The sequence below is a fragment of the Oryctolagus cuniculus genome, chromosome 1 (genome assembly GCF_964237555.1).
Source record: "Oryctolagus cuniculus chromosome 1, mOryCun1.1, whole genome shotgun sequence".
NCBI classification, from domain to species: Eukaryota; Metazoa; Chordata; class Mammalia; order Lagomorpha; family Leporidae; genus Oryctolagus; species Oryctolagus cuniculus.
In genome coordinates this window covers 31,517,055-31,530,571 of record NC_091432.1, presented here as the reverse complement: position 1 = coordinate 31,530,571, position 13,517 = coordinate 31,517,055, and the positions used below count along the sequence as shown (strand labels likewise).

The 13,517-nt window shown below is 53.7% G+C and overlaps 1 protein-coding gene across 3 annotated transcripts in view; it reads right to left on the bottom strand.

The window, feature by feature from the left end:
* The window catches only part of ELF5 (E74 like ETS transcription factor 5), a 44,453-nt gene that overhangs the window by 11,438 nt on the left and 19,498 nt on the right, over positions 1-13,517 (bottom strand). For all 3 annotated transcript variants that reach the window (XM_017345905.3, XM_008269623.4, XM_008269618.4), the window contains exon 3: positions 1,443-1,676. In XM_017345905.3, coding sequence (XP_017201394.1) covers positions 1,443-1,676 — 234 coding nt within the window. The remainder of the gene's footprint in view (positions 1-1,442; positions 1,677-13,517) is intronic.

Here is a 13,517-nt window from a genome sequence, read left to right as displayed (position 1 = left end):
CCGGGGCCAGCGTTCCTAGCTTTCCCATCCCCAGGAACTCCTGGTGAGGGAGGATTAAGGGGGGAGGGGATATCAAGGAATCACAGACCGGAAATTGTTTGTGGTTTTTCCGCCCACCCAGGAATCCCTGCCACAGCACCCCGTCAGCAGGGGCTGTGAGGCTGCGTGGCAACCTCCAGTGGCAGGGAGCTGCCTCCCCACTGCATCTTCCCACGTGCACTTCCTAGAAGGAGGTGCCGGCGTTTAGAAAGAACTTTTCTAAAACTGAGCTGAGCTGTGTTTCCCGTAGTTTTTAAAATTTCTGCCTCTTGGTTAGACCGGTTGAGCATTGCTAACCCCAAAACTCAACATCTGAAATGCTCCAAAATTTGAAACTTTTTGAATGCCAACATGGGAAATTCCACACTCGACCTCATGTGACAAGGATGCGGCCTAAAATTACCTTCAGGCTACGTGTGTAAGGTGTGCTTATATACGGAACGTGAATGAATCTCACCTTAGGCTTGGTCCTACCCCCAACATAGCTCCCCACGTACTCTTCCCTATGCATTTAAAATGATTGTTTTTGCATCAAAATAATCTTAGCATTTAATGTCATTTCCATGAACTTCCTGAAGTTCCTTGCTATATGTAAATATTGCACAATCTGGAAAAATCTGAAGTCCCAAACGCTTCTGGGTCCCAAGCACTTCAGATAAGGGACACTCAACCTGCGTTAAGGACACAAACCAGCGGCGGTGCCTGTGCGTGCATCGTCTTCTGCCGTGTTAGAGAACACGTGGTGCCGTGGACAGGGGATGTAGTGGAGGTTCAGGCAGCTTAAGCCACTTATTTCCACGGCTTCACTTTGTATTGACGTCCTGTGAATTTCTGTGAATTCCTGTGTGACCCTGGAGAAGCCACTTAACCAGTCAGGGCCTCAGTCCCTTTACCTGGGCCTCTGGGACACGGAATTACAGATGCTCACAAACCTTTCCGGTTGGAAACAAAGATGCCCCACCTTCTGTTCGCAAAGGGTGTGCGTGGTGTGTGTATGTGTGTGCTCGCGCCCGCGAGGGCTCCTGGCGCCACCTCCTGGCCGGGAGGAAGGTGACACCGCGAACGTGCCAGTGAATTGGAGTCAGGAATAGGGAAGAGAAAGGGGCACTTCACTTTCCCCTCCTCTTGCCGAATTAGAGGGGAAGCAGAAACCTCTTTTGTCCACCCCTTGCGGATTCAAATCTTAACAAACATTCTGCGTTATTCTGTTATCAGCCTGGCTCAGGGGTTGTTAGCGTCCATTTTCCTTGTAACTCGTTTTCTTGACTGTATCTACACTCTCCAGTTCTAGCAGAGGGCTGAGCGCCAGTGGTTCCCAGGAGGAGCCTGCCGGGAGCGGGAGCGGGAGCGGGGTGGGGGTCTCGGGGCCCGCCCCGCCCCCCGCCCCGCCCCCCGCCGCCCACCTTGGGTGCGGATGTTCTGCAGGATGAAGTACAGGTACTCCCCGCAGACGCCGGCCGCCTCCACGAACTCCTCCTGCGTCATGCTGCACAGCTGCAGCCCGCTGATGTTGAAGTGGCAGAAGGAGATGCAGTTGGCGTCCAGCTTGTACTGATCGCAGCAGAACTGCAGCCATTCCCACACGTGGCGCTTGGTCCAGTACTCGGGGTGCACCGAGGTCCAATAGGAGTCGCAGGCTGCCCCGGGAGAGAGAGAGAGCAGTAAGGGACGGCCCCCCCGCCAGGGTCCCCCCAGCAAAGGAACCCCTGTTCTGTCAGCACACGAGTTGAAAGCCTTGGGGAGTTCTGCCAGGCCCACGCCCCCTTCTACTCTGGGTCCCTTGCACGGTCCTTCCGGCTCCGAGGGGGAAAGATGGGGGTGAGAAATAATCAGACGGCGTTCTGGTGCTCAGAAAGCAGAGAAGAAAGCCACCTTGCAGTGATCTGGTTTCTGACAATCTATCTGGTATCAATGGCATAAACTCAAGGACCCACCAGGTCTGGGTTCAAATCCTGACCTGGCTGCTTGCCACTTGGGCCAGGGCTGTAGGCTACACTTCAGTTTCCTTACCTGCAACACGGCGGTGATATGAGCGCCTTGCAGGGCTATCCCAGAGTTTAAAGTGAATGTGCATGAATGGGTGCCTAGAGACTACTGATCACTTCAATAGCTACTGAATGCCTACCAGGCACCAGGTACCATGAAACTGGTTTGATTCCTCTGCTCTACTGGACAGCTGTCCAGTGCTGGCTGCAGGGCTGTGCATAGCTCCTGGCCATCTTGTGCCAAGGCCTTGTCGGGGCCCAGCATCTGGAGGGTCTCGGGTCATCGTAGCAGGCACCTCCTGAGGGAGGGGGTTGCTGCTTGTGTCAGCGGTGGTGCGGTTTTGGGGGACTCCCATCCCGAGATCAGAGCGCCTCCCTGCCACTCAGAGCATGTGGGCACCATCCGTTCAGGAGTTTGGGAAGTGGCTGGGGCTGGCCCTGGGAGAACCAGCTGGTGCTCAGCAGCCCTGTCCCAATGTCCTAAGTGAACAGGTGTCAGGCTGCAGAGGAGGTGAGGGACCAAATAGTTGGTCAGGCTTTTGACATCACTAATTCTTGCAACCATCCTGACAGCCATCCATCCATCATCCAACCATCCAGGGGATGACAGCATGAGTTTCCTCATTGGTAAAATGAGGATAATTATAGCACCTACGTCTGAGGGTTGTTGCTATGCCGGTTCAGTGAGTTCATGTATGTAAAAGTGCTTGGGACAGAGTCTGGCGAGTTCTAGTGCTGTCATCCATGAACAAACGTCTACTGCGTGTGAGGCAACAAATTGGGTGTGAGAGGTTCGTGGTGGACAGGAACGGGTTTGGTCCTTGTCCCCCAGGAAGTCACAGATGAGCCACTTGAGGTCACGGAGGACTTTCTCGGGACCCCACAGCCAGTATACGGTTGAGCTGGGATCTGAACCCCAGGCTGGACTCGGAAGCCAGGGCTCTTCCCATGCCACGTGCTAGTCATCCAGGGGGCAGCATGGAGAAGAGATGAACCATGGGGAGAGAGAGGCAGGGGCAGGCAGGGGGCTGGACGAGCGAGAAGAGCTGAGAGGAGAGAGTACACAGTGGCTAAGGTGACTGGTTCAGACTGTGGACATCAGACAGGGTCCATTGCGACACAGACTCCAAAGCAAATGGCCATTGTGCTATCATGATCCGCCCCCCCCCCCCCCAACCCCAGGAAATGCTGCATTTGCTGCCACGGTCCCCAACGGAGCTGTGGTGCTTCTGACTCCGGGCAGGAGACGGGCTGGCTGCCCTGCCAGGTGCCGCCTCTTGCGTGGCAGCCCAGGTGCGACGCATCCTTGTGCACGTCGCGCTGCCTTTCTCCAATCCTCCCCACAATTCTATCCAACAGCGCCAAGGGGTGATGGTTCAAAGGAGGACGTCGAGGCCTCCCCAGACGCCTCCATCTCTTCTGCTGTGGCGAGGACTGGGGAGGGATGGAGCTTAACTAGTAGGCCTTTTTGGTTTACATTCTTCATAAGAATTTTGAAAAATTTTAAAAATATGCCCACAGACCAAAGAGGCCAGTGATGGGGCTGGCACTATGGTGTAGTGGGTAAAGCTGCCGTCTGCAGCACTGGCATTCCATGTGGGCACCGGTTCGAGTCCCTGTTGTTCCACTTTCAATCCAGCTCCCTACTGATGAGCCTGGGAAAGCAGTAGAAGGTGGCCCAAGTCCTTGGGCTCTGCATCTGTGTGGGAGACTGGGAAGAAGCACCTGGCTCCTGGCTTTGTCCTAACCCAGCTCTGGTTGTGGTGGCCATTTGGTGAGTGAATCAGCGGATGGAAGATCTCTCTTTCTTTCTCTGCCTCTCCTTCTCTGTCATTCTGGCTCCAGTCCACCCCAGGGGCCCTTGGACGGTCCTGCTGTTCTGCTGAGAGCTGTTTCTGACACTCTTCAGACCTGTGCCCTGGCTGAGATGCTGTTGTCGCGGGCTGCTGCACAGGGCACGGCTTCTGTCTTTTACTGGCAAGGTTTGGCCGACTCTCCGTGAGCGTGCCCTCCCCTCCCACCCCCTTGCTATTTTCTTTGGCACCCAAAGAGGACCACATTGTTTCTGGAAGCCGAGAGAGGGCCTTACGGATTCGGATTCGGGGAACGCCGGGTGGGAAGCAGACGCAGGGAAGGTGTTGCTGGCCCAGCTGCTGGCGGCTTGCCCCGCCCCTTTGAAGCTACCCACAGAGCGGGCTTTGTAGGCAGCAGCCCCCCCCCCGGGGGGGGGCAGAGGTGGGGTGGGGGGTGGGAGCCAGGAGCCAGGAGCCAGGAGCCAGGAGCCAGGAGCCAGGAGCCAGGAGCCAGGTGCTGGCTTCCTCATCCGTCCACACACTCCTTCCCACGGCCCTGAGCCAAGAACACAGGGACAGGAAGGGAGAGCCCCACCTGACCAGGGTACTCCAGGGTCCCGTCCCCCAGGGGAGGCTGGCAGAGACAGGGGAGGCCTTAGCCTCCTCTCTCCCATCATTCCCTGTGCTGTGCCCCAGCACCTGCCCCCCCCCCCCCCCAGGTTCTGCACCGTCAGCTGTGCTCACCTGAACCTGGAACACAGGAGCCCAGCCCTGCCCAGCCCAGCGCTCGCTCAGGGGTTGTAATCAGTTGACTGAATCGCTGATGGTTATCGGTCCCTAGTCACCTTACACGACCTCCCCTCTGCCCCCAAGATCACAGAGGTGGCTAGCAAGGGACTTGGGCGCACACCAAGCCTTCCGCATTTGGATATAGGCACACGACAGCATGTTGTACCTCAGTCTTGTTGGGGGCGCAAGCCTCCGAGACTGGCTGACGCAAGATTTGGGTAAATGCAAATATCTGTAACTATAACTAGCGATCTAACCTAGGCTTGAGAAACTGGAAGGAGGCTGATGGGAAGAAGACCTTGATGCTACCCAGAAGGGCAAATGAGAGAAAGGGTTAAACAGCCCATAATCGATTCTCTTTCCTGGGCTGTACAATGCTTTCTCTCAATTCATAACACAGGCCAAGTGCTCTGGGGAGGCCGAGCTAAGAGGCCCTTCTGCCTCCTGGGTATGGGCGGTTCAATCCAAGCGTCTGCAGGCTTTGCCGGGTCCTTGGAAATCTGAAGGGGCCAGGACACTGGCTTTGGGGTGAGCTGAGCTGGGAAGGAGGGCTGAGGAGCAGCAGTGAGTTCTGTCATCCTGAGGGGAGGGTGGGGGAGGAGTCTCACTACTGGCGCTACCACCTGCGATGTATTTAAATCCAGAAGCAAGACTTTGGCCTTCCGAGCTGGGCTGGTGCACTCAAAGGCCCACAGGGGCAGCAGGTGGCATCCAGGCCTGCCGTGGCCCTGGGTGGGGACAGTGGAAACTGGGAAAGGCACTCCAGTGGGGGCCGTTATAGCCCAACTTCCCTTGGCTACACGACCTTGTTGATTTCTGTTTCCAAGGGTGGCCCCTTACTTGGCTATAGAGAAACACAGGCAGCTCAGCCAAAATGCTTCCACAAGGTGATTGCTCTGGGCCATTTCTTTGGGATAAAGAATTTCACAAGTCTTTTTTTAAGTTCAAATGAATTAAAACATTTAAAACCACCCACAATAATTGTGCACATTTCTGGGCCACATGGGACATTTCCGTGTACTGGGCAACACAGGGTGGTCAGCATCTGCCCCCTTCTTTGGCATCACTTTGTGATCGGAGGCCTGGAGTCCTTGACTCTTGGTTGGGATGGTCGCCTCTTGCCTGCTTGGTGTTTGGAGTGGAGATGCTAAGAGTGTCAGGTTTTTCTTTTCTTATTTCAGGTGAACAGTATTCTCTTTAAGCCTTCAGGAGAAGAGCAGCATTGCTTTGCTGGGACTGGGGGCGAAGGTGCTGGTTCCAGAAGTGCCTTGGGAATCACCGTTCTAGAACTTGAAGCCAGGGTGCCTGTTTCAGAATCCCCCTCAAAGGGCAAGGGCCCGTGGGCTCAGGCATAGAGACCCTGTGCTCTCCAGATGCACCTGCAGAGTAGGGGTCCTAGGCCTCACTTCCTCTTGCTGTTAAAATGATTAAGCGACTTAATACATGGAAAGTACTGGGCACAGCCCAGGCATATAGTGAAGTGCTCATTAAGCACCATCTGTTTACATATGCTAATATGAAGCCTACCTCCTTGGCTTCCTGTCCAACACTTCAATTGTATGCCCTCCAATGCTTCTAAAATTTTTCCAAAAATGTGGAGGCCAGCATCTTTGTTCCTTTCTAGAGCTACGGTTTATTTTCTGCATGATGAAAGATGAAATTTTATTAGAAACCCGGCTCACTTGTTGTATCGTCAGTGTGAGCTGGGTAGCCTAATGCTGTCATCTTTGGTTTAAAATATGGGGACGCAGGTGAGTCTGCGTGACTTGGTAAAGGTCTTGGGCATCGGGGCACACGTAAGAACCGTGCTTGTGGAACTGTGGCAGACAGCAGGGCGGTAGAGATGGTGCCACATCCCTTGGGGACAGAGTAGGTAAATGAAATCACACGATGACATTGTTCTTCTCCAGTGGACACCCCAGAGCATGGGTCTATTAAGTCCCTTCTCCCACTCTGTAACAGACCACTGATGTCCTCCCGTTCTTATGCAAAATGCTAGACAAATCTCCTTGCTGTATCTATCTTCCAACTGGATTGCCGCCCTGAAAGTGCTTCCTATGTAGAAATTCTGGAGCCAACACTGTTCATTCTCCTGGTGCCTCACTCAGAGCAGACATTAGGGGGGATATTTTGATTTCTATATTACAGTAAAATAGATAGGTGCAGAATGCGAAATTGGCAGATTGCAAAAGTGATGTGAGTTTAGAGCTTGAGTGGTGCCTCTAGACCCTGGGGAAGAGAACTTGAACTTCTCCTCTGCTGATGGGAATGAGGGTGTTGGTGGGAAAGCTGCAAGGCCAGATGCACCTGTTAGCTGCAGCCTAGGATTCTGCCAATGGCCCTGAGGAGTGAAAGACACTTCCTTCCTCAGGGAGTGGAGGAATTGTGTGGGGTGACTGAGCTTGGGCTGTAGACAGGACCTTTCTGACTCGGAGGCCTGGCTCTTTAGTTTATTAACCTGACGAATCCATCTCAACATTAACCAAGTTTCCTAACCTCTGCAAACCTCAGCTCTCTACATCGAATAACAATTGTACCTACCCTTTGGGAAGTTTGCCCTGAATAGGAAAGGAAGCATGAGAAAACCTTAGACTGGTAACCGACTGACAGTAAGCTTTCCATAAAAGTCGCTTGTTATTATCTGGGGACTACGTCTGTTCTCAGGGCAGTGGGGCCTTGCTCAGTACAGCTGAGGAGCAAAGCAGAACAAAGCAAGCCCAGGGCTTGGCTGGGGGAGACAGACAGTCTGGGTCAGAGGAGGCCCAGGTAGACAACTGGGGACCATAATTAGCATGATTTATTAGCATAGGGAGTTGGGAAAGTGTTTTGCCTGGGGCAGCACTGGAGAGAGGTGGCGAGTGAACTGGTGGCAGGGGCCCTGGCAATGGCAGCTTTGTCACTGAAAGGAAGGAGACTTTATGAGGGAAAACCTCAAATGGCAACCTGCTTCCAGGAGTCCGCCCACAGCCAGTCCGACCTCACCCAGTAGCCCTTCTCGGCTTTCTCTCCTGGCCTGTGGAGCGATTTAGAACACAGGATGGACAGTGAAGCCCAGGAGCAGGATGAGAAAGGAGCTGGAGAGGGGAGAGGGGCTGGCGGGGTGTCTGCAAAGGGCCTTGGCCTTGGGAGAGTGGAGCAGGGAAGGGACAGAGAGGGGGAAGCCCGGAGCGGGGGCCCAGGGGCCATGATCGCCCAGCAGGCTCTGGACATGTGCAGGGTCGGCAGAAGGAGCTGGTGGTGAGGTCTCCTGGGATGTGACTGCTGCCACCAGTGGCAGATGACTTTGAATTTGTTGCTCTGTTTTTATTTATTATTTATTTCTATTTATTTGAAAAAGAGGGATAGAGAGAGAAAGGGACACACAGAGAAAGAGCGAGCGAGAGAGAAAGCTTTCATCTGCTGGTTCACTCCCTAAAAGCCTGCAATAACCAGAAATGAGTCAGGAGCCAGGGGCTCAATCCAAATCTCCCATATGGGTGGCAGAGACTCAGTCATTTGAGCCAATACCTGCTGTCGCCAGGGATCACACCATCAGGGAGCTGGATCAGAGACAGAACAGCCAGGATTGAACGGAGCATCCTGACACGGGATACAGGCATCCCAAAGGCAACTTTTGTGCATAAGGCTTGCTCCTGTTTCTCTGATTTTGATTTAGGAGTTCTTAGGGGCCGGTGCTATGACACAGCAGGTTAAGCCACTGCCTGTGACGCTGACAGCCCACAGGGACTCCCGCTCATATTCTGGTTGCTCCACTTCCAATGCAGCTCCCTGCTAACGACCTGGGAAAAGCAGCAGAAGATGGCCCAAGTGGTCGGGTCCCTGCCACCCATGTGGGAGACCCGGATGCAACTCCTGGCTCCTGGCTGCAGCCTGGACCAGTGCTGGCCACTGCAGCCATCTGGGGAGTGAACCAGTGGATGGAAGATTGTCTGTCTCCCACTCTGTCTTTGTAATTCTCTCTTTCAAATAAATAAATAATTTTTTAAAAAAGGAATTCTTAGACTCTCTCCTTTATATCTGACCTCCAACGTCTCTATCTAGAACATGAATCTTGCTCAGAGACGCTCGCGTGGGAACGAAATGCTGCTCTCCTTGGTTTTCTGAATAGTAATAAATAGTAATAAATAGTAATAAAACCACCCCCCCCTTTTAAAAAAAAACTTTTCAAGTAAAATCTTGTAACCATTGTTATTAGTTACTGCTGATTGTGTAACGATTGCATTCTTAGGAATTGTGGAATGATAGCCAACCCATTTAGTGAGCCCCCAGTATGTGCTGGTCACTGTGCTAAATGCTTGTCTCCCCTCTTGTTTCCCTCAACGCAATGCTATGAGGCCCTGGACCACACTGCCCACTTTACAGATCAAGACAATAAGGCACAAGGCGGTGCTCCTTTTCGGCGTCACACAGTGTGTAAGTGCAGATCTTGGGGTAGACCGTGTAGGTGTGTTCTAGCGCCTACAGCCGTGCCCTAATCACCACCACGCTACACTGTCTTCAGACCCTGCTTGAGAGAGGGGAGTGCTGGGGTCTGGTCGGTATCCTTAACCGTCACCCAAGCTCCCTTCAATGGTGGTGCCTAGGGGACCTTCCCTTGGAAACCCAAATCGCGCCAATCCAGGCACCTCTGCAGCGGACAGAAAGCAAGATTCCCCAGCGGAAGAGGCCCTGAGCGCTGACAGCTGCCCTCCACTCTGGAGGGAGCTGTGTGGGCGCTGGGAGGGGTGGGGTGGTGTTTTGGGAAAGCAGCCAGGCCAGGATGGTCAACACCTCGAGGAGGGTAGGCTCCAAGAGCTCCGTGGGAGAATCTTTGAAAAACGCCCTCGGCTCTTGGACTTATTTTCCAATATTCCTGATTCCTTATTTTGCAGAAGCAGGAGCTGAGGCCAAGGTGAGTTCGTAAAATGCTGGAGCATTTTGCAAATCAGCGTCTATGCACTTGGCAGCGCACAGCATAGCCAAGCGGAAGTCCCGCTGCGAGGAGTGAGCGGGTCCCAGCTGCACCCTGCTCACACCGTTTGGGAGTTTGTGAAAGCGCCCCCTGTTCCTGAATCCGCTGAGCCTCAGACCTTGCCCCCCCGCCCCCTTGGCTCAAAGTGTCCAGGCCGGGACAGCTCCTGAACTGCGCAGGCTGAGGCTCCGACCATGGTGCTGCCTTTTGGAATGGAAAATGAGAGAGGGGAGGGAAGGCCATCTCCGTTCCTCCCTGGGAGCTGTGAGCTGTTCCTGGCCATGGTGATGGGTGGCAAGTGCCCGGTGCCCTGCTCAGCACCGTTCCTTCCATCCTCCCAACTCTGGCAGGTGCAGACTCTCAGCAAAGGACAATGTATCTGTTTTTTTTTTTTTTTTTAATAAAGATATATTTATTTATTTGAAAGGCAGAGAGAGAGAGAGAGAGAGAGAGAGAGGTCTTCTATCCACTTGTTCACTCCCCAAATGTCCGTAATGGCCAGAGCTGGTCCCATCTGAGGCCAGGAGCCAGAGTTTCCTCTGGGTCTCCCATGCAGGTGCAGGGGCCTAAGGACTTGGGCCATCTTCTACTGCTTTCCCAGGCCATAGCAGAGAGCTGAATTGAAAGTGGAGCAGCCGGGACTTGAACCGGCACCCATATGGGATGCCGGGGCTGCAGATGGTGGCTTTACCTGCTCTGCCACAGTGCCAGCCCCCAGGAAAATGTATCTTAAAATACCTGCGGTGCTCACTTGGCCAGCAAGCTTCAGGGCCAACCTTGAACCTAGACCCAAAGGGAATCTTGGGTTAATCTTTATGGTCAGTTCTGAATTCAAGATGACCTTGGGAGGGGCTGACACTGTGGCGTAGTGGGTAAAGCCGTCTGCAGTGCCTGCATCCCATATAGGCACTGGTTCAGCTGCTCCACTTCTGATATAGCTCCCTACTAATGGGCCTGGGACAGCAGTGGAAGATGGCCCAAGTGCTCAGGCCCTTGCACCTGTGTGGGAGACTCAGAAGAAGCTCCTGGCTCCTGGCTTTGGATCGGTGCAGCCCTGGCTGTTGCAACCATCTGGGGAGTGAACTAGGAGATCAAAAACACCCCACCTCCCTCCCAACTTGGCCTTTCAAACAAATAAAATAAATCTTTTTAAAAAATGATGACCTTGGGAGAGACGTCTCAGGGCTCTCTGGCCACTGGAGACCAGAAGTCTGCAGAAAAGTGGCCCGGGGCAGACCTGGTTGTCCCCTGACACTTCCGTGGCAGAGAACACTTCTGTAAAAAGTCAGACTGAGGTGTCACCTCCGTGGGTGGCACTGTCCTTGTCAGAAAGCGACTGAAGGCGCCCTGGGGGATGTTTCCTGCCAGCGGGGGACTCGGGGGCTCGCTGGGTGCCCAGGCAGCTCTGAGAGAGGTCAGCTTTCCATGCATGTTTGACCCCGGGGAGGTCACAGGTCAGCTGTGTCAGAATCCCAGAAAGCCTGGCACCACCCTTGGGGAACATAAGGAACCCGGGCCACTCCTGAGAGCTACTTCCTGTTCATGGGCCTCACACCTACTCATCTTCTCTCAATGGTGGGAGGAGGGAAAGGCTGTGTTTTTGCTGTTTCCTGATGCTGGAATCGGAGAAGCTTCTGGAAGGAAACCTAGCAATGGCCTGGTCCAACCGCTCATTGTGCTGATGGAAACACAGGTGCCTCGGACAGCAGGAAGCTGTGCCTGCGTATCTAAGACTCGGTCAGGTTCAAGCCACACTGGCAATCCCACCAGCTAGGCTTTTTGTTATGGTAAAATACACATACATCCAACGTGCCATGTTAATCCTTTTAAAGCATACACTTCAGTGGCATGAAGGCCACTGAGGGGATTGCTAACCATCACTGCCACCCACCTCCGCAACTTTAGCATCCCAGCTGAGACGAACCTTCCCTTCTGTACACAGGTGTGTGTGCTGGGCGTGTGCCCGGCCATGTCCCCTGACAACTCTCTAAGGCAGGTGTTGTGATTAACCCCATTTTACAGATGAGAAAGCTGGGGCACGAGGGGATGTTAGGATGGTGCAGCCACTAAGTGTCAACGCCAGATTTCACGTTTGCGACTCCAGGCTTCAAATTCCGAGCTCCTGATGATCACTGGGGCACTGCACGAGCAGGTGGTCGAAGCTACCCCACCCCCACTGCTACCCCAGCTGCCTCCCAGCAGAACAGGCAGGGAGAAGGGGCTCCCGTGATGGCAGGGCTGGGTATCTGAGGGCTGGCCTTGGGTGAGGCTGAAGAGGACTTGGAGCTTGGGCCCCACCATTGTGGGACACACAGGGAAAGACAGGGACTTGGAAGTCCTTGTTTTCCTCTTTTAGATTTAACTTTGTGAACTTTGAGGGAAGGAGATGGAAAACATTTCTCATCACCTTTCTGGGAAAAGAGGCCTTTCTTAGACTCCAAGAAGAACTGTATTCTGTATCTGTATGGTTCAAGTTCAAATGCAATCACCCTGGCCTTACAGGTGAGAGCCAGAGATTGTGTGTGTGTGTAGGGAGGGAAGGACTGTTCCACACAGGGACAGGCCTTGGGTCTGTGCCCGCTGCCTTGGCTTCTGGCCATGGAGCGAGGGCTTCCTGGAGGTGGTGGACGTTTTGCAGTATCTTTGGAGACTTGGCCTCTCCTGGCCACTACCTGCCTCTGTATGCCACGTTCTGACTCCTCTAGGCTGGGGCGCACAGAGTTAAGAGCCAGTGAGGACTGACAGCTTGATTAGTGCTCGCCTCACTGCCTGTGGGGTGTGCACCTGCGCAGCCAGCCACCAGCCACCAGCCGCCAGCCGCCAGCCAGGTCTGCTGTGCTGTGCACTCACCCGAGTGCCTTGAGGCCAGAGGCCCTTGGAGGCTTTCTGGGGCAAAGCTCAGTGGCATGGGATTTGCATGAGACTCCATGCTTCCTTTTCAGGTGGGGAAAACTGGGCTGAGAAAGGGGGGAGGGGTGAGAGGGAGGTGCGGGGACAGTGACAGAGCTCATTTTTACTGAGCACTTGCTTTGGGCCAGGTTGTGTATTTTACACCCTTTCCCTCCTTAATTCTTGCAATAGCTCTCATCATTCTTGTTTGCTGAATAGGGAAATAGAAGCCCAGAGAATAGGGGCCCGTGTTGTGGCATAGTAGGCTAAGCCTCTGCCTGCAGGGCTGGCATACCATATAGGTGCCGGTTCATGTCCCAGCTGCCCCTCTTCCAAACCAGCTCTCTGCTAATGTGCCTGGGAAAGTAGCAGAGGATGACCCAAGTGCTTGGGCTCTTACACCTGCATGGAAGACCTGGAGGAAGCTCCTGGCTTCTAGCTTTGGATTGGCCCAGTTCCAGCCATTGCAGCCATTTGGGGAGTGAACAAGCAGATGGAAGACCTCTCTCTCTGTCTCTCCCTTTCTCTGTCTGTAACTTTGCCTCTCAAGTAAATAAATAAAAAATCTTTTTTTAAAAAGCTCAGAGAATAATGTAGTATCAATAACTACAGCATGACATCATTTATAAGATGACCACGTAGGATAGGTAAGAGCAGGTGCAGATGTCCAACTTGCATGGAACTTCACTGACTGTGAAACGCTGGGCAAGTCACTTAGTCGCCCTGTGCCTCAGTTTCTTCATCTATAGAATGGGAATAACAATTGTTCCTTTCTTCCAGGGCCTCTGTCAGGGTGGGATGGGCGCTTGGCACAGCTCGGGTTGAGCAGGTATTAGCTCACACCGGGAGGATCAAGCACGCTCAGCCCACCAGGCCGCTGGCTAAGGGCTTTCTTTCCACTGCATTGTTTAAACATCACAAGACTTTGGCTTTATCGCTTTCATTTTGCCTGTTAGCAAACACCAGGCTCAGAGTGGTTGGCTGAGACCCCTCCCCACCCAGGCCACAGAGCTGGGGGGAGGGGAGGATGTCAGGGCCAGGATGCCAGTGCCCTGCTTCCTGCAGGAGGCT